Genomic DNA, 21340 nt, shown 5'->3' on the forward strand with positions numbered 1-21340 from the left:
AACACTGCACATTTTTATGTTTACACTTCTGATGTTTTATGCTGCAATGTTTCATGTTAAGGTGTCCCGTCTTAAGGCGTCCCCTCTTAAGGCGTCCCGTGTTAAGGCGTTCCGCGTTAAGGCGTCCCACGTTAAGGCGTTCCGTGTTAAGGCGTTCCGTGTTAAGGTTCCCCACGTTACGGCGTCCCGTGTTCAGGCGTCCCACGTTAAGGCGTTCCGTGTTAAGGCGTCCCACGTTAAGGCGTCCCACGTTAAGGCGTCCCACGTTAAGGCGTCCCACGTTAAGGCGTCCCATGTTCGGGCGTCCCGTCCTAAGGCGTCCCGTGTCACGGCATGATGTTAAGGCGTCCCATCTTAAGGAGTCCCGTGTTAAGGTGTCCCGTGTTACGGCGCCCCGTGTTACGGCGCCCCGTGTTACGGCGCCCCGTCTTAAGGCGTCCCTTGTTAAGGCGTCCCGTGTTAAGGCGTCCCGTGTTACAGCGTGATGTTAAGGCGTCCCGTCTTAAGGCGTCCCGTGTGATGGCGTGATGTTAAGGCGTCCCGCGTTAAGGCGTCCCGCGTTAAGGCGTCCCATGTTAAGGCGTCCCATTTTACGGCGTCCCGTGTTACGGCGTCCCATCTTAAGGCGTCCCGTGTGATGGCGTGATGTTAAGGCGTCCCGCGTTAAGGCATCCCGCGTTAAGGCGTGCCATGTTACGGCGTCCCGTGTTACGGCGTCCCGTGTGATGGCGTGATGTTAAGGCGTCCCGTCTTAAGGCGTCCCGTCTTAAGGCGTCCCGTGCTAAGGCGTCCCGTGTTAAGGCGCCCCGTGTTAAGGCGTCCCGTGTTAAGGCGTCCCGTGTTACGGCGCCCCGTGTTAAGGCGCCCCGTGTTAAGGCGCCCCGTGTTAAGGCGCCCCGTCTTAAGGCGTCCCTTGTTAAGGCATCCCGTGTTAAGGCGTCCCGTGTTAAGGCGTCCCGTGTTACAGCGTGATGTTAAGGCGTCCCGTGTTAAGGTGTCCCGTGTTAAGGCGTCCCGTCTTAAGGTGTCCCGTGTGATGGCGTGATGTTAAGGCATCCCGCGTTAAGGCATCCCGCGTTAAGGCGTGCCATGTTACGGCGTCCCGTGTTACGGCGTCCCGTGTGATGGCGTGATGTTAAGGCGTCCCGTCTTAAGGCGTCCCGTCTTAAGGCGTCCCGTCTTAAGGCGTCCCGTGCTAAGGCGTCCCGTGTTAAGGCGTCCCGTGCTAATGCGTCCCGTGCTAAGGCGTCCCGTCTTAAGGCGTCCCGTCTTAAGGCGTCCCGTCTTAAGGCGTCCCTTGTTAAGGCGTCCCTTGTTAAGGCGTCCCGTGTTAAGGCGTCCCGTGTTATGGCGTCCCGTGTTAAGGCGCCCCGTGTTAAGGCGCCCCGTGTTAAGGCGTCCCGTGTTAAGGCGTCCCGTGTTAAGGCGTCCCGTGTTAAGGCGTCCCGTGTTAAGGCAGTCCGTGTTAAGGCGTCCCGTGTTAAAGCGTTCCGTGCTAAGGCGTCCCGTGTTAAGGCGTCCCATCTTAAGGCGTCCCGTGTTAAGGCGTCCCGTGTTAAGGCGTCCCGTGTTAAGGCGCCCCATGTTAAGGCGTCCCGTGTTAAGGCGTCCCGTGTTAAGGCGTCCCGTGTTAAGGCGTCCCGTGTTAAGGCGTCCCGTGTTAAGGCGTCCCGTGTTACAGCGTGATGTTAAGGCGTCCCGTGTTAAGGTGTCCCGTGTTAAGGCGTCCCGTGTTAAGGCGACCCGTGTGATGGCGTGATGTTAAGGCGTCCCGTGTTAAGGCGTCCCGCCTTAAGGCGTCCCGTGTTAAGGCGTCCCATGTTACGGCGTCCCGTGTTACGGCGTCCCGTGTTACGGCGTCCCGTGTGATGGCGTGATGTTAAGGCGTCCCGTCTTAAGGCGTCCCGTGTTAAGGCGCCCCGTGTTAAGGCGTCCCGTGTTAAGGCGTCCCGTGTTAAGGCGTCCTGTGCTAATGCGTTCCGTGCTAAGGCGTTCCGTGCTAAGGCGCCCCGTCTTAAGGCGTCCCTTGTTAAGGCGTCCCGTGTTAAGGCGTCCCGTGTTAAGGCGTCCCGTGTTACAGCGTGATGTTAAGGCGTCCCGTGTTAAGGTGTCCCGTGTTAAGGCGTCCCGTCTTAAGGCGTCCCGTGTGATGGCGTGATGTTAAGGCGTCCGGCCTTAAGGCGTCCCGTGTTAAGGCGTCCCGTGTTAAGGCGTCCCGTCTTAAGGCGTCCCGTGTGATGGCGTGATGTTAAGGCGTCCGGCCTTAAGGCGTCCCGTGTTAAGGCGTCCCATGTTACGGCGTCCCATCTTAAGGCGTCCCGTGTTAAGGCGCCCCATGTTAAGGCGTCCCGTGTTAAGGCGTTCCGTGCTAAGGCGTTCCGTGCTAAGGCGTCCCGTCTTAAGGCGTCCCTTGTTAAGGCGTCCCGTGTTAAGGCGTCCCGTGTTACAGCGTGATGTTAAGGCGTCCCGTGTTAAGGTGTCCCGTGTTAAGGCGTCCCGTCTTAAGGCGTCCCGTGTGATGGCGTGATGTTAAGGCGTCCCGTCTTAAGGCGCCCCGTCTTAAGGCGCCCCGTGTTAAGGCGCCCCGTGTTAAGGCGTCCCGTGTTAAGGCGTCCCGTGTTAAGGCGTCCCTTGTTAAGGCGTCCCGTGTTAAGGCGTCCCGTGTTATGGCGTCCCGTCTTAAGGCGCCCCGTCTTAAGGCGCCCCATCTTAAGGCGTCCCTTGTTAAGGCGTCCCGTGTTAAGGCGCCCCGTGTTAAGGCGCCCCGCGTTAAGGCGTCCCGCGTTAAGGCGTCCCGCGTTAAGGCGTCCCGCGTTAAGGCGTCCCGCGTTAAGGCGTCCCGCGTTAAGGCGTCCCGCGTTAAGGCGTCCCGTGTTACAGCGTGATGTTAAGGCGTCCCGTGTTAAGGTGTCCCGTGTTAAGGCGTCCCGCCTTAAGGCGTCCCGCGTTAAGGCGTCCCGCGTTACGGCGTCCCGCGTTACGGCGTCCCGCGTTACGGCGTCCCGCGTTACGGCGTCCCGCGTTACGGCTTCCCGTGTTACGGCGTCCCGTGTTACGGCGTGATGTTAAGGCGTCCCGTCTTAAGGCGTCCCGTGTTAAGGCGCCCCGTGTTAAGGCGTCCCGTGTTAAGGCGTCCCGTGTTAAGGCGTCCCGTGTTAAGGCGTCCCGTCTTAAGGCGCCCCATCTTAAGGCGTCCCTTGTTAAGGCGTCCCGTGTTAAGGCGTCCCTTGTTAAGGCGTCCCGTGTTAAGGCGTCCCGTGTTAAGGCGTCCTGTGTTAAGGCGTCCCGTGTTACGGTGTTTCGGGTTGTTGTTTAATCTTATAGCAGTCTGACATTAAGGCGTTTCATGTTAAGGTACACACGTCACGCTACGCCGTTTGCCGTTGGTGTTTTGGGGTCAGACATTCGGTACCTTTGGTAGACTTTGTTGCGGACTCCTTTTTGGAAAGCCAACAAGTAGTTCCTCCCGTCTGCTGAGAACACCTCCACCGCCATCGGCTGCGACACACACACACACACACACACTTAAGCCTTCTGGAAGCCAGACTGGTTTAAGAAGGAGGGTGGGGGTGCGGCCAGACCTGGAGCAGGTAGCGTCGCTTGTGTACTTCCTTGATGTCCTCGTAGGCGAAGATGCTGCACGTTCGCTTCAGCTGGCTTTGACCTTGCCTGGCTCCTCGGGGGATGATGGCCTCGTGCAAACTACACACAAGACACACCCATCTTAGCCGTGGCTCCTTTGGGGCGGGCCACTCAGGCCCGGGTCAGGGGCACGTACTTGGGGGGCAGGGTGTCGATGTCCCTGATCTCCCTGGACACGGTCATGGTGTAGCCGTCGATGACGTAGAAGTGCTCCTTGCCGAACAGCAGCAGACCCTCGCTGGTGTCCAAGCCCTGCACGCGGGCACAGCGGTACATGTGCTGGATCTGCAAACACACAAAGACCGCATCGTTGGCCAAAGAGGGGGAGCAGCTGTCGGACGGGGGGGGGGGGGGGGGGGGGGGGGGGTCGTCCCGAGCGCTCACCTTCTCGCCCTCCTCCAGGAGGCGCAGCAGAGACGTGTTGTCGGTCCGCTGCTCCTCCTCGGGCCCCCCCGACTCCAGCGGCGGCTCCTGGATCTGATCCTGGCCGTCCTCGTCGCCGCCGTCCGCCGTGGAGCGAGACCTCTTGAGGGGCGCCTTGACCAGGCCTGAGAGGGGAGGAGCTCGTTAGCAAAAGGCTCTCGGGACGCCGAGACGCCGACTGTCCTTCCCACCTTTGACCCTGGCGATGGTGTCCTCGCCGTGCTCGGGCTCGTGCGGCGCCGTCTCCCCCTCGGTGCTGTGCTCCACCGAGTGCTGGTACATGCCCGGGTTGCCCGACAGCAGCCGCACGTAGTACTCCTTGCTGTCGTAGCTGATGGCGCGGCGGTAGCGTACGGGCTTCTGTGGAGAGACCGGCGTGTCAGCGTGTGCTCGCTGGACCCGGGGTGTCCAAAATGCGGCCCGCATATGTTATTAGATTCAATTTTTTACATTTTATAAAATGTTCAAATTATTAGAATATCAATAAATATCCATCCATCCACCCTCCCTCCCACCATCCATCCATCCCTCCTTCCATCCCTCCCTCCAGTCACCCATCCATTCCTCCATCCATCCCCCCTCCATCCACCCATCCATCCTTCATCCAGCCACCCATCTATTCCTCCATCCGTCCATCCATCCATCCCTCCCTCCATCCATCCATCCATCCATCCCTCCCTCCCTCCATCCATCCCTCCCTCCCTCCATCCATCCATCCATCCATCCCTCCTTCGATCCATCCATCCATCCATCACTCCCTCCAGCCACCCATCCATCCTTCATCCAGCCACCCATCTATTCCTCCATCCGTCCATCCATCCATCCCTCCCTCCCTCCATCCATCCATCCATCCATCCCTCCCTCCATCCATCATCCATCCACCCACCCATCCATTCCTCCATCCATCCATCCCTCCCTCCCTCCAGCCACCCATCCATCCATCCCTCCCTCCCTATATCCACCCATCCATCCATCCCTCCTTTCATCTCTCCCTCCATCCCTCCCCCCATCCATTCCTCCATCCATCCCTCCATCCAGCCACCCATCCATCCCTCCCTCCATCCACCCATCCATCACTCCCCCCTCTATCCATCCAGCCACCCATCCATTCCTCCATCCATCCATCCATCCATCCATCCATCCCTCCCTCCAGCCACCCATCCATCCATCCATCCATCCATCCATCCCTCCTTTCATCCCTCCCCTCTCCCTCCCCCCATCCAGCCATCCATCCATTCCTCCATCCATCCCTCCCTCCCTCCAGCCACCCATCCATCCATCCCTCCCTCCCTATATCCACCCATCCCTCCTTTCATCCCTCCCTCCATCCCTCCCCCCATCCAGCCACCCATCCATTCCTCCATCCAGCCCCCCATCCCTCCACCCCCCCCTCTATCCATCCAGCCACCCATCCATTCCTCCATCCATCCATCCCTCCCTCTATCCATCCATCCACCCATCCCTCCCTCCCTCCCTCCCTCTCTCTCTCTATCCATCCAGCCACCCATCTATTCCTCCATCCATCCCTCCCTCCTTCGATCCATCCATCATCCATCCCTACTTCGATCCATCTATCCCTCCCTCCATCCATCCATCCCTCGCTCCTTTGATCCATCTATCCGTCACTCCCTCCAGCCACCCATCCATCCATCCATCCACCCACCCATCCATCCATCCATCATCCACCCACCCATCCATCCACCCATCCATCCATCCCTCCTTCCTTCGATCAATCCATCCATCCATCACTCCCTCCAGCCACCCATCCCTCCCTCCATCCACCCATCCATCCATCCCTCCTGCCCTCCTTCCATCCATCCCTCCCTCCCTCCACCCATCCATCCTTCCTTCAATCCGTCCACCCATCCATCCCTTCCTCCATCCATCCATCCATCCATCCATCCATCCATCCCTCCCTCCATCCATCGTATAAAAGTCGTACCTGAGCCGAGTGGGTGTTGTTGTCGGTGTCTGGTATGTACGGGTAGTGGATGTAGAACATGTCGTTGCGCACCATCTTCTTCCTCATGCGACACGGGCCCTCCGTCATCTCCAGCACGAACTTGTCCAGGTGGGAGCCGATGGGGGGCCCCCAGAGGCCCCGCTCGCGCAGCAGCTCGTACTCGATGGACGCCCACTCCTCCGTCACGTACTTGAGGGCGTTCTGCTGCCGCTGGCGAACGCACGCGCGACACGGGTCGGTTTTAAAAGTACTTTAAGTACTCACTTTTTAAAAAAAAGGTTAAAAAGTACCTCTTGATGTTCTTTGTACTGCAAGGCCACCAGGTCTCGGACCACGGCGATGTGCGTGAACATCCACTGGAAAGCTTCCTGTCGGCGTTCAAAGCAAACACGGATTGGTGGATTGACGGTCGACGGCGGGCAACGTGCCGTCGATGTGGCGGCGGCGGCGCTCACCTGCGCCGAGAGGCTGTTCTTGTTGAGGCTGTTCTCCTTCTTGTTGCGCCGCACGCCCGTCAGCTTGGACAGGGCGAAGCCGCTGCTCACCCGGGACAGCTTGGACTGGTTGGCCGGCGCCACCGCCTCGCCGCGGCTGATGCACTTCTTCTCGTGAACTGGGCGCCACACAAAACACCATCATGGAGGAAGTGGCGCGTAACACTTTTTTTTTTTTTTTTTTACAAATTTCTGATTCACTTACTGGAATATGTTTATATTAAAAATCATACAGAAAAATACTTTAAAAATCTTTGTATTTGTTGTCAATTTTGTTTTGACAAATTTGATTTTTGTCAAATTATTTTTAATTATTTTTTTGAATTATTATAATTATCATTTTATTTTATTTATTATTATAATTATTAATTATTATAATAATTATTACATTATTATAAACCATACATCATATTCTACATAAATGTTACATTATATGATCAATAAATATTTATATCTTTATAAAATATTTATAAAACAACATATAAACAATACCAAATTAATATATTATTTATTATTATTTTGTGTATATTATGATTGTAAATGAACTATTACAATCATAATATCCACAAAAAAGGAATGATAATAATAAATATATAATAATATGATAATAATAAATAATAATATATTATTTATTATTATTTTGTGTATATTATGATTGTAAATGAACTATTACAATCATAATATACACAAAAAAGGAATGATAAATAATATATTAATTTTGTATATATTAATTCTATATGTAAATAAATTAATGAATAAATGTATATCTTTATAAAATATTTATAAAACAACATATAAACAATACAAAATTAATATATTATTTATTATTATTTTTTGTGTATATTATTATTGTAATAGTTCATTTACAATCATAATATACACAAAAAATAATATCTTAATTTTGTAAATAAATTAATGAATATATGTATATCTTTATAAAATATTTATAAAACAACATATAAACAATACAAAATTAATATATTATTTATTATAATTTTTTGTGTATATTATTATTGTAATAGTTCATTTACAAAAATAATATACACAAAAAATAATAATATCTTAATTTTGTATTGTTTATATGTTATTTTATAATATTTTATGAAGATATAAATGTATTTATTAATTTATTTACATATATAATTAATATATACAATAGTATATATATGTAATAGTTCATTACAATAATAACATACACAAAAAAATAAATATAATAAAATATATTAATTTTGTATTGTTTATATGTTGTTTTACAAATATTTTATAAATATATAAATTTATTTATTAATATATTTAAATATATAATTTTATTTATCATATCATAACGTCGATGTGGCCCCCCACCCCCCCTCACCCAGGTGGTTCTGCCAGCTCTTGAGGGCGGGCTCCTCCAGGGCGGGGCGGGCCGTGACGATGTCCACGTGTCCCCTGTCGTTGCAGGGCAGAGACACCTTGAAGATGTCCTCCAGCATCTGACGCTTGCTGTGCATCAGCTCCGTCCACACGCGGTTCACCGCCTTCAGCAGGAGCTGTCGCCCTGGAAACCGTACAAACGCGGCGTCAGCCATTACGCTTTATAGTAGTAAAAAAAAAAGTGGAAGTACTACCGTCCACCAGCAGAGGGAGCTACTAACTGAGATTACTGTGTGATCACACTGGAAAATCAGAATACTTTTTATTTTTTTTATTAATTTTTTCTATGTTATTATTTTCTGATGTCTGAATTTTATTTTATTATAAAATTAAAAATTTTAATAAAATACAAAAATTAAAATTAATAACAAAATAAAATAAATAACATTAAAAAAATGAAAATAAATGTGATTTTTATTACATTTCCTATGCGTACATGAGTCGTTTAATGAGTCTTCCCCTCCAATTCCAGATCAACATTTGCAATAAAATCGACAGTACGCTTCTCTCTTTAATTACCGTGGTTGACTGACTCGGAATTGATCTTGTCCGGCATCCCTAAACGTAATACGGTACGGCAAGGACGCGTCACCACGTGGCATCCTTACCCTCGCTGACGTCGTGGTTATTGGCCGCGTCGTTCTCGTTCTCCGGGGACATCATGACGTGCCACGTGGTCATCCTGGCCTCCGCCTCCAAACCGAAGCCCTCCACGCCGCTGCAGACACGCAAACGCTTCAGTGGACCGCCAAGCTGTGGCTACATTTCGTGCGTTAAAAAAAAAAAAAAAAAAGGGTGCGTGTACCTCCCAGAGTGCAGGCAGATGAAGCAGTGAGCCAGGCAGGCCACAAAGTCCTGGTCGTGGTTGCCCGGCCCCAGAACCAGGTTCCGGTTGACGGTGAGCACCCGCAGGGCGTCCAGCAGCGCCACCTGCTGGGCCACCGTCTTGTGGGGGCGGCAGAGCTGGTAGAGCACGGTGCGGTTCAGGCAGTGGTAGATGGGGTCCAGCGACAGACCCTGCGAGCGTCTCTTGGACTGGGGGGGAGAAGGCGGGTCGGATCAGGGGAACTCGGGTGGGTTCAGGATTTGAAGGATTTGAGGGCTTAGGTGGGATTCCTTATACTTTCCTAGTTACAGCATAGAAAACCTACTTCTAAAATACATTTTCAACATTACTAGAGCCCTCCGGACATGAAATAACACCCCTATAGTCACATTTTCACTCCTATTACCTTGACACTTGTATTACCCAATATAGTAGACGTAATAAGAGCAATTAAAACACATTAGACATAAAAAATGTTTTTGTTTTTTACATTATTAGAGCCCTTTAGATGTGAAATAAGACCCCTATAGTCACCTTGACACTCTTATTACCTAATATAGTAGACGTAATAAAAGCAATTAAGACATAAAAAAAATTTTTTTTTTACATTTACATTTTTTTACATTTACTGGAAACTAACAAGAATTTTTTTTGAGAATGCCATCATAATTTAAATAATATAATTTTATCATTATTATTATTTTATCAATTTATATTAATTTTATCATTATTATTTTATCAATTTATATTAATTTTATCATTATTATTATTTTATTAATGTATATTAATATTATAATTAATATTAGAAAAACATGACATTGAAATATTGAAGTAAATTGATTGAATTGAATTTTTTTGGAAAAGTTTATAATAAAGTTTAATAAAAAAAATATAAATTATAAAATTATTTATTATATATATATATATATATATATATATATATATATATATATATATATATATATATATATATATATATATATATATATATATAATTAAATATTGTGGGAATAAATACAAAATATTACTGGCAGACCAGTGAAAAAGTTGGAAAGTTGAAAAAAGAAATGAGGAAAAACATGAACTGTAGACGAGAATAAAGTCAAAATATTCAGAGAAAAAATAGTCATATTCCAACTTGAAAAAAGGTGCAATTTTACCAAAATAATATTGTAATATTGTTGACAAAATAATGTCATTTTGGTAGCATGGAGTTGAAATATTAAATAAAAAAAATTTGGAGTCGTAAGTAAAAAAAAAAATGTTTTGTTATAATAATTATAATATAATAATAATAATAATAATAATAATAATAATAACAATAACACTGTCACTACAGTGTGTGTGTACCTGCGCTATGAGCTGCACGATGAAGTCCACCACCAGCTTGGAGTCCTTGTTGAACAAGCCCTGCCACAGCTTGTCCACCACACGCTGGCTGAAGTAGAAGACGTTGTGGACCAGGGTGTGGTAGCTGCCGCCACTGCTGAGGGGCAGCGTGGAGTCCTCGCCTGGACGGAGGACGCCAGCGTGGGCGTGCAAAACCAACGATTGTTAGGTGATGATGGCCCGGATTGGAAGACAAGTCAGATGTCGGGTTTTCCTTTGAGAGCCTTCTAGATAGGCTTTTTAACATTATTAGAGCCCTCTAGACACACAATAACAGCCCTATAGTCAGCTTTATACTCTTATCACCCAATATAGTAGACATAGTAGAGAAAATAAGACATAGAAAACCTGTTTATGACCTTCTAAATACGTTTTTTTAAACATTAGAGTCCTCTAGAAGTGAAATAGCACCCCTATAGTCACCTTTACACTCTTATTACCCAATATAGTAGACATAGTAGAGAAAATAAGACATAGAAAACCTGTTTATGACCTTCTAAATATGTTTTTTTTTACATTAGAGTCCTCTAGAGGTGAAATAACACCCCTATAGTCACCTTTATATTCTCACTACCCAATATAGTAGACATAATAGAGAAAATAAGACATAAAAAAACCTGTTTATGACCTTCTAAATAGATTTTTTTAACATTAGAGTCCACTAGAAGTGAAATAACACCCCTATAGTCACCTTTATACTTGCATCATCCAATACGGTAGACATAATAAAATAAAATAGGACATAGAAAACCTGTTTATGACCTTCTAAATACGTTTTTTTAAACATTAGAGTCCTCTAGAAGTGAAATAGCACCCCTATAGTCACCTTTACACTCTTATTACCCAATATAGTAGACATAGTAGAGAAAATAAGACATAGAAAACTTGTTTATGACCTTCTAAATAGATTTTTTTTAACATTAGAGTCCTCTAGAAGTGAAATAACACCCCTATAGTCACCTTTATACTTGCGTCACCCAATACGGTAGACATAATAAAATAAAATAGGACATAGAAAACCTGTTTAGGACCTTCTAAATAGGTTTTTTTTTAACATTAAGAGTCCTCTAGAAGTGAAATAACACCCCTATAGTCACCTTTATATTCTCATTACCCAATATAGTAGACACAGTGGAGAAAATAAGACATAAAAAACCTGTTTATGACCTTCTAAATAGGTTTTTTTTAAACATTAGAGTCCTCTAGAAGTGAAATAACACCCCCATAGTCACCTTTACACTCTTATTACCCAATATAGTAGACATAGTAAGAGAAAATAAGGCTTATAAGACATATAAAACCTGTTTATGACCTTCTAAATAGGTTTTTATTTAAACTTTAGAGTCCTCTAGAAGTGAAATAACACCCCTATAGTCACCTTTATACTCATATTAGCCGATATAGTAGACACAGTCGAGAAAATAAAACATTAAAAACCTGTTTATGACCTTCTAAATATGTTTTTTTTAACATTAGAGTCCTCTAGAAGTGAAATAGCACCCCTATAGTCACCTTTATACTTGCGTCACCCAATACGGTAGACATAATAAAATAAAATAGGACATAGAAAACCTGTTTATGATCTTCTAAATACATTTTTTTAACATTAGAGTCCTCTAGAAGTGAAATAACACCCCTATAGTCACCTTTATACTCTCATTACCCAATATAGTAGACATAGTACAAAAAATAAGACATAGAAAACCTGTTTATGACCTTCTAAATAGTTTTTTTTTAACATTAGAGTCCTCTAGAAGTGAAATAACACCCCTATAGTCACCTTTATACTTGCGTCACCCAATACGGTAGACATAATAAAATTAAATAGGACATAGAAAAACTGTTTAGGACCTTCTAAATAGATTTTTTTTAACATTAGAGTCCTCTAGAGGAAATAGCACCCCTATAGTCACCTTTATACTTGCGTCACCCAATACGGTAGACATAATAAAATAAAATAGGACATAGAAAAACTGTTTATGACCTTCTAAATAGGTTTTTTAACATTAGAGTCCTCTAGAGGAAATAGCACCCCTATAGTCACTGTTATTTATTCTATCTATCTATCCACTGATCTCACCCATTATAGTAAGACATGATAACGGAAAATAAGCCATTTATGTCATGTGACTTGTTGCTAGGCAGACTACACGGCGTTAAACAGAAACGGTCTGGGCGCTCACCGAGTAGAACGTCGGCGGCCAGCAGGTGCTCCATGACGCCGTCCAGGATGTTGGACTGGAACTCCTTCTGCTGAGTTCTGGTGGAACGCTCCGGGGACGCCTGATGAGAAGCGACATGCGACATGTGACGTGACGCCGATGAGGGTGAGCGGGGGCGGGGTTTGGGGTTACCTCCAGCAGCAGGTCCACGACGGGCGTCTGCTTGCTGGCGGGCGTCACGCACAGGTTGTCCATGATGAGGACCCTCATGAAGTCGAAGACGTACTTCTTGGCGGGGTGGTTGGTCAGCGAGGTCTTGGAGCCCACGTTGCAGTACTCCGACTGGCTGCGGTTCATCCCCGAGTCCGCCGCAAAGGACTTGAACTCCTCGATGGGCGACCCGGCTTCGTCGTCCAGGTCGCTGACCTGGGGAGCAGAAGAGACGTGGAAGCCTACGGCGCTACGTTTCACCGTCAAATGGGGGGCGGGGCCTACCATCTCCGAGTACGGTCGCATGTTGAAGGGGAAGACGGTGGCGGCCAGGGCGCACAGGAACTCGGGGCTGTGCCACATGGGCGCCAGGTCGGCGACGTTGTGGTACAGGTAGCGAAAGAACTGCATGAGCGTCACCGGGTACTCCCGGAGCCAGGACCCCTCCTCTTCTGACTGCCATGGCTGTGTGTGGAGAGTGGGGGCGGGGGAGTGGGGGGCGCACGATGAGTAACGTTAAGACTAGCGAGGGACCGTGCGGCGGCGGCGAGCGTCACCAGGTTGAGCATGCTCCGCAGCATGGCGAGCAGCAGGAAGGCGGCCTCGGTGCACACGCTGTGGATGGACCCCACCACCGTCCCGCTGGAGGCCGGCAGCCCGAAGATGAAGGTCCAGATGGAGTCCAGGTCAAACTGTAGGACACGGGACGTCAGGGGCGGGGTCTAGCGGCGGGGACGAGGAAGAGGAGGGCGGGGTTGTACTGACATGTACCTGCAGGCTGTCTGGCAGCTCGGTGACGGGCTGCTGCAGGAAGAGCGCCATCAACAGGAAGTAGAGCTCCGGCACGTTGGTGTGCTTGGGAAGCAGCGTCTGCAGCACCGGGAATCCCGGGAAGTGGCAGGCGTCCCGGTTGATCTCCCGCACGGTGGAGCGGCCCCCGGCGCTGCGGCCCACGTTGAAGCCTGGTGAGGGTGGGGAATTGGGGGGCGGGGGGTTGGGGGGCAGGGGGGGTAGCACCACGTCAGGACGTCCTGTCCTTTTAACCCAATTTAACCCAACTAGCAACTCCAAAAGGTCTTCATTTGTTTGATACACTACTGCCACCTACAGGACTGGAGTGGAACTACACCAAAGTACAAAAAGGAAAATAAACAAATACAATCAAAATATTACATGAAAAATTAGTAATTTTACAAAAATAATGTCAAAACATTACAGCAAAAAGGGCGTATTCTGAAAAGAAAAAAGTCCTAATATTAAGAGAAAAAATTGCATAATTTTATGAGAATAAAGTCAAAATATTACATGAAAAAAAAAATAATTTTAAATTAATAATGTCAAAATATTACAAGAAAGGGGCGTATTCTGAAAAGAAAAAAGGCCTAATATTAAGAGAAAAAAATTGCATAATTTTATGAGAATAAAGTCAAAATATTACATGAAAAAAAAATTAATTTTAAATTAATAATGTCAAAATATTACAAGAAAGGGGCGTATTCTGAAAAGAAAAAAGGCCTAATATTAAGAGAAAAAATTGCATAATTTTATGAGAATAAAGTCAAAATATTACATGAAAAAAAAAATAATTTTAAATTAATAATGTCAAAATATTACAAGAAAGGGGCGTATTCTGAAAAGAAAAAAGGCCTAATATTAAGAGAAAAAAATTGCATAATTTTATGAGAATAAAGTCAAAATATTACATGAAAAAAAAATTAATTTTAAATTAATAATGTCAAAATATTACAAGAAAGGGGCGTATTCTGAAAAGAAAAAAGGCCTAATATTAAGAGAAAAAATTGCATAATTTTATGAGAATAAAGTCAAAATATTACATGAAAAAAAAAATTTAAATTAATAATGTCAAAATATTACAAGAAAGGGGCGTATTCTGAAAAGAAAAAAGGCCTAATATTAAGAGAAAAAATTGCATAATTTTATGAGAATAAAGTCAAAATATTACATGAAAGAAAAATTAATTTTAAATTAATAATGTCAAAATATTACAAGAAAGGGGCGTATTCTGAAAAGAAAAAAGGCCTAATATTAAGAGAAAAAATTGCATAATTTTATGAGAATAAAGTCAAAATATTACATGAAAAAAAATAATTTTAAATTAATAATGTCAAAATATTACAAGAAAGGGGCGTATTCTGAAAAGAAAAAAGGCCTAATATTAAGAGAAAAAATTGCATAATTTTATGAGAATAAAGTCAAAATATTACATGAAAAAAAAATTAATTTTAAATTAATAATGTCAAAATATTACAAGAAAGGGGCGTATTCTGAAAAGAAAAAAGGCCTAATATTAAGAGAAAAAATTGCATAATTTTATGAGAATAAAGTCAAAATATTACATGAAAAACAAATTAATTTTAAATTAATAATGTCAAAATATTACAAGAAAGGGGCGTATTCTGAAAAGAAAAAAGGCCTAATATTAAGAGAAAAAATTGCATAATTTTATGAGAATAAAGTCAAAATATTACATGAAAAAAAAATTAATTTTAAATTAATAATGTCAAAATATTACAAGAAAGGGGCGTATTCTGAAAAGAAAAAAGGCCTAATATTAAGAGAAAAAATTGCATAATTTTATGAGAATAAAGTCAAAATATTACATGAAAAAAAATTAATTTTAAATTAATAATGTCAAAATATTACAAGAAAGGGGCGTATTCTAACAAGCCAAAAAGTCGTAATTTTACAAATATATGTCTTTTTATGAGAATTAAGTCAAAATATTACAAGAAAAAGTTATAATTTTTTCTCACAGATTGTAGAGTCCTCTAGAAGTGAAATAACACCCCTATAGTCACCTTTATACTCTTATTAGCCGATATAGTAGACATAGTAGAGAAAATAAAACATAAAAAACCTGTTAATGACCTTCTAAATACGTTTTTTTAACATTAGTAATGAAAATAAACAGAAAATTAAATAAAACAAAAATAAAGCAAAAGCGTGAAATGTAATAATAACACAAATCTTTTGCGTGACATACTTTTATAAAAAATAAAGAAAATATTTTTTGCAAAACAATTTAACCAAATTATTAATTTATTGTGGACCAATTATTAATAATTATATTAATATAATTAATATTAACTAATTATATTATTAATTAATTATAATATTAATTAATATAATTAATATATTAATATAATTATATATTAATATAATTATATTAATTAATTATTAATATAATTATTAATAATTATATTAATATAATTATATTAATTAATTATTAATAATTAATTTAATTATATAAATTATTTTTTTGGACAAAAATAAAAAATTAAATAAAACTAAAAATATCATGCTTTTACAAAAAAATTATAGAATTTTCTTTGACAGATTAAAAAAATAATTTCAAAAATATCAAAGCAGCCCCGTGTATCTATCAAATCAAATCTAACCAGGATCTATCCAGGATTTGAGCTCAGCACTACTTCCTACGTCCCCGAACAGTCACTGGGGGCTACAGGGGCGGCAGCAGGGAGGGCGGCGGGGTTAGGAAAACGACAAAACGAACCCTTGGCCGCGTGGCGCACGAACTGCGCGGCTTTCTGCGTACCGAACGACGGCCAGCTCCGACGGAAAGCGTTGCCGGCGTGGGCCCCGGCGTGGGACCCGGTGTCTGCTGGGCCCGTATCGTAACGTCAGAGTTTGTTCATCATGATGCCGGCCCGACCCCGCCCGCCCGCCCGCCACGGCCGGCCCCTCGCCCTCACTCACCCAGCACCGTGCCGATCTTGTTGGTCAGGACCGAGTCGGTGTGGTCCAGCCAGCCCCCGCCGCACAGGCCCTCCTTGAAGCGGTTGAGGGTGGACTGGTTTGAGAGCAGGACCACCAGGATCCACAGAGCGGCCGCCACCGTGCTGGAGTGGAGGTGCTCCTCCATGAACATCAGGAGCCAGTCGAAGCCCAGAGTGCGCACCAGTTCCTCGCACGCCCTGCAGAACGGGACGGGGGGCGGGGGGACGGGGGGTGGGGACACATTGGGTCATTTGGGTGTGGATTCTGGTCTTCGTCTCCTTCATTCCGTCTTACTGTGCGTTGACTGTGCACTTCTCCTTGCTGGTGAAAAGGAGTCGTAGCAGGTTGTCCAACAGGCGGTTCCTCAGCAGAATCAGGTTGGCGGACAGGAGGCCCCCAAAGTCGTCGTCGTTACCTAACCGGACAAAAAAAATTCTTTTTTATTCTACCCTTTTTCTTGGAATATTTTCACTAAAATGTAGACTTTTCTCATTAGAATATTCCGAATATTTTCATTTTTTATTCTTGTAAAATTGATATTTTTTCCACTTAATATTTTGACTTTATTCTCATTTTTTTTTTCGTTACAACATGTCTTTTTTTCTCATAATATTCTCAATTTATTACGGCTTTTTTCTTGTTAGAATACACCCTTTTTTCTCGCAATATTTTGACATTATGTATTATCTTTTTTGTTGTAATATTTGGACATAATTCTCATAAAAAGACTTGTGACTTTTTGGCTTGTTAGAATATGCCCCGTTTCTCGTAATATTTTGACATTATTAATGTAAAATTAAGATTTTTTCATGTAATATTTTGACTTTATTCTCATAAAATTATGCACTTTTTTCTCTTAATATTTTGACTCTATACTCGTAAAATTATGACTTTTTTCTTTTCAGAATACTCCCTTTTTGTTGTAATGTCTTGACATTGTTCTTGTAAAATTACTAATTTTTCATGTAATATTTTGATAGTATTCACATAAAATTTGACAATTTTTTCTTGTAATATTTTGACTTTATTCTCATAAAATTATGCAATTTTTTCTCTTAATATTTTGACTCTATACTCGTAAAATTATGACTTTTTTTCTTTTCAGAATACTCCCTTTTTGTTGTAATGTCTTGACATTGTTCTTGTAAAATTACTAATTTTTCATGTAATATTTTGATAGTATTCACATAAAATTTGACAATTTTTTCTTGTAATATTTTGACTTTATTCTCATAAAATTATGCAATTTTTTCTCTTAATATTTTGACTCTATACTCGTAAAATTATGACTTTTTTTCTTTTCAGAATACTCCCTTTTTGTTGTAATGTCTTGACATTGTTCTTGTAAAATTACTAATTTTTCATGTAATATTTTGATTGTATTCTCATAAAATGTGACAATTTTTTCTTGTAATATTTTGACATTATTCTCATAAAATTTTGACTTTTTTCTTTTAGAATATGTTTTTTTCCTGAAAATAGTTGGACTTTATCATAATAATATTTCCCATTTTTTCTCGTTGGAATATGCTTTTTTTGCATTGTAATATTTTGACACTATTCTGATAAAATGTTAACTTTTTGTCTCGTAATGTTTTGACATTATTCTTGTAAAATTACAACTTTTTCATGTAATATTTTGATTGTATTTTCATAAAATTTGACTATTTTTTTCTTGTAATATTTTGACTGTATTGTCATAAAATTGCGACTTGTACTCTCATTAGGATATGCCTTTTTTGTTGTAATATTTGGACATAATTCTCATAAAATTATGACATATTTTCTTTTCAGAGTATGTCCTTTTTCTCGTAATGTTTTGACATTATTCTTGTAAAATTATGACTTTTTCATGTAATATTTTGATTGTATTATTTATTTTATTGTATACGCCCCTTTTCTTGTAATATTTTGACATTATTCCTGTAAAATTAAGATTTTTTTCATGTAGTATTTTGACTTTATACTCATAAAATTACGACATTTTTCTCGTAATATTTTGACTTTATTCTAATAAAATGACGCAATTCTTTCTTGTAATAATTTGACATTATTCTCTCCTGGGGATATGACTATTTTCTTGTAATATTTTGACTTTATACTCATAAAATTATGACTTATTTTCTTTTCAGAGTATGTCCTTTTTCTCATAATGTTTTGACATTATTCTTGTAAAATTACGACTTTTTTATGTAATATTTTGATTGTATTCTCATATAATTTGACTATTTTTTATTGTAATATTTTGACATTATTCTCGTAAAATTTTGACTTTTTTTTCTTAGAGTAGAATATGTTTTTCTGAAAATAGTTGAATTTTATTATCATAAAATATGCCTTTTTGTATCGTAATGTTTTGACTTTATTCGGATAAAATGGCGACTTTTTTTCTCCTAAGAATAGGTCAGTTTTCTCAAAATATTTCGACTTTATTTTTGTAAAAATTGTGACTTTTTTTCTCTTAATATTTGGACTTTATTTTTGTAAAAATGGTGACTTTTTTCTCTTAATATTTGGACTTTATTGTTGTAAAAATGGTGACTTTTTTTCTCTTAATATTTAGACGTTATACACGATAAAGCGTGACAGACCTCCATCCATCTTCTCCTCGTTGTTGACCTCCATGACCACAAACTTCTCAAACACGGCAAAGGTGGGCAGAGTGGAAGAGATGAACTGGCCGAACCTGCGGCAGGAAGGAAGACCCGTTATTGACGACGGCGGCGTGGTGTCCGCGTAGAGCAGTGGCGTTTGGGGGCGGGGTCTTACCGCAGCAGGTCGTAAGGGTTGGGGAAGCCCTGCAGCAGCAGACTCAGCACGTTGCTGATGGCGGCCACGGTGGGCTGCGACAGGGAGGCATCCCTCAGGGTCAGCAGCAGCCTGGGAATGAGCTGGAACTCCCGCAGAAGTTTGGCGTTTTTGGCCGCCTCGCTGTGTGTGTGATGGGGGGGGGGATGAGCATCGGAACGACGGCAAACACAGGAAGAAGAAGAAGAAGAGACTTGCCTGGATTCGGTCAGCAGTTCGATGAAATGCTCAAAGAGGGACAGGTGGAGCTCGTAGGGAGCGTGCAGCCAAACCTGAGCAGGGGAAGACACGTCAGCTTCTGGAAAGGTCAAGGTCGCGCACTGTGCTATTTTCACAACCCGCAAGGCATGCTGGGTAAGCTCACCAAACGATCAAATCGATCTGGTGAGGGCCACATAGTGAAAAATGAAAGGATGCAACTTTGTCATTTTTCCCCCAATTTTGCTGTTTTTTTTTTTAAATTTTCAAATATTTCAGCTTTTCTCTTCCGTCACCTTTGAAATATAAAACCATCGTAATATTTTTTATTTTTCCTCATAATTTTTTCGACAATCTAATTTTCCCAAAATGACTCAATTTTTTTTTTTTGGACATTATTAAGAATAGGACTTTTTCCGGTAAAGTTCAGCCTTTTTTCCTCATTAAACACACATTTTTTTTCTTTTAATATTTTGATTTTATTCTCGCAAAATTAATATTTTTTTTCATGTAATATTTTGACATTATTCTCATAAAATTAAATTTTTTTTCTCGTAAAATTTTGACTTTATTGTCATAAAATGATGGAATTTTTTCTGGTAATATTTTGACATTATTCTTGTAAAATTGTGACTTTTTCTCTCCTGAGGATAGGACTTTTTTCTTTTAATATTTATATTTTATTCTCGCAAAATTAAGATTTTTTTCCATGTAATATTTTTACATTATTCTCATAAAATGATTTTTTTTTCTCGTAATATTTTGAGTTTATTCTCATAAAATGACACAATTTTTTCTCGTTATATTTTAACATTATTCTTGTAAAATTGTGACTTTATTCTCGCAAAATTACAGCTGTTTTTTTCCCATTTTTGCTGTCTTTTATTTATTCTATTTCAGCTTGCTTCTTAAACAATCTTTGTCATTTTTACCCCGTAATATTATCACTTTTTTTTCCCCCAAAATGTAAATTTTACTTGGGTTTCGTTGTTTCTTTTCTCATAATATTTTGACTTAATTCTCGTAAAATTGAGACTTTTTTATGATTAAAATATAGCACTTTTCTCATAATATTTTGACTTAATTCTTGTAAAACTGCAACTTTTTTCAGTTATAATATAACATTTTTCGCTTTAATATTTTGACTTAATTCTTGTAAAATTGCAACTTTTTTCTGTTATAATATAACACTTTTCTCATAATATTTTGACTTTAATCTTGTAAAATTACGACTTTTTTTCTCATTAAAATATAACACTTTTCTCAAAGTTTTTTTTACTTTATCCTTGTAAAACTGCAACTTTTTTTTTGATAAAACGTAATATTTTTCTTGTAATATTTTTGACTTTATTTTTTGTCAACTTGCAACTTTTTCTGGATAAAACATGATATTTTTGTCTTTAATATTTGGACTTAATTCTCGTAAAATTGAGACTTTTTTATGATTAAAATATAGCACTTTTCTCATAATATTTTGACTTAATTCTCGTAAAATTTAGACTTTTTTATGATTAAAATATAGCACTTTTCTCATAATATTTTGACTTAATTCTCGTAAAATTTAGACTTTTTTATGATTAAAATATAGCACTTTTCTCATAATATTTTGACTTAATTCTCGTAAAATTTAGACTTTTTTATGATTAAAATATAGCACTTTTCTCATAATATTTTGACTTAATTCTTGTAAAACTGCAACTTTTTTCAGTTATAATATAACACTTTTCTCAAAGTACTTTTACTTTATCCTTGTAAAACTGCAACTTTTTTTTTGATAAAACATAATATTTTTCGTGTAATATTTTTGACTTTATTTTTTGTCAACTTGCAACTTTTTCTGGATAAAACATGATATTTTTCTCTTTAATATTTGGACTTAATTCTCGTAAAATTGAGACTTTTTTATGATGAAAATATAGAACTTTTCTCATAATATTTTGACTTTATTTTTGTAAACTTGCGACTTTTTTCTGGATTAAAAACAGCATTTTTCTTGTAATATTTTGACCTTATTCTTCTGTGAGATGCTACTTTGATAGGCCAGGCTGTACTG

The 21340-nt window shown here is 41.0% G+C and overlaps 1 protein-coding gene across 4 annotated transcripts in view; it reads right to left on the reverse strand.

The window, feature by feature from the left end:
- Nucleotides 1-21340, reverse strand: part of wdfy3 (WD repeat and FYVE domain containing 3) — a 79661-nt gene that overhangs the window by 8296 nt on the left and 50025 nt on the right. For 3 of the 4 annotated variants that reach the window (XM_058070192.1, XM_058070193.1, XM_058070190.1), the window contains 22 exons: nt 19288-19361; nt 19051-19212; nt 18873-18967; nt 16576-16696; nt 16261-16478; nt 13288-13484; nt 13080-13214; nt 12808-12987; nt 12505-12738; nt 12334-12433; nt 10112-10272; nt 8741-8970; nt 8544-8653; nt 7877-8059; nt 6484-6641; nt 6319-6396; nt 6008-6238; nt 4257-4425; nt 4027-4190; nt 3779-3927; nt 3582-3702; nt 3413-3498 (listed from right to left, as the gene is read on the reverse strand). In XM_058070192.1, coding sequence (XP_057926175.1) covers nt 3413-3498; nt 3582-3702; nt 3779-3927; nt 4027-4190; nt 4257-4425; nt 6008-6238; nt 6319-6396; nt 6484-6641; nt 7877-8059; nt 8544-8653; nt 8741-8970; nt 10112-10272; nt 12334-12433; nt 12505-12738; nt 12808-12987; nt 13080-13214; nt 13288-13484; nt 16261-16478; nt 16576-16696; nt 18873-18967; nt 19051-19212; nt 19288-19361 — 3356 coding nt within the window. The remainder of the gene's footprint in view (nt 1-3412; nt 3499-3581; nt 3703-3778; nt 3928-4026; nt 4191-4256; nt 4426-6007; nt 6239-6318; nt 6397-6483; nt 6642-7876; nt 8060-8543; nt 8654-8740; nt 8971-10111; nt 10273-12333; nt 12434-12504; nt 12739-12807; nt 12988-13079; nt 13215-13287; nt 13485-16260; nt 16479-16575; nt 16697-18872; nt 18968-19050; nt 19213-19287; nt 19362-21340) is intronic. The other variant, XM_058070191.1, reaches the window with a different exon arrangement.

Source organism: Doryrhamphus excisus, chromosome 4 (assembly GCF_030265055.1).
Source record: "Doryrhamphus excisus isolate RoL2022-K1 chromosome 4, RoL_Dexc_1.0, whole genome shotgun sequence".
NCBI classification, from domain to species: Eukaryota; Metazoa; Chordata; class Actinopteri; order Syngnathiformes; family Syngnathidae; genus Doryrhamphus; species Doryrhamphus excisus.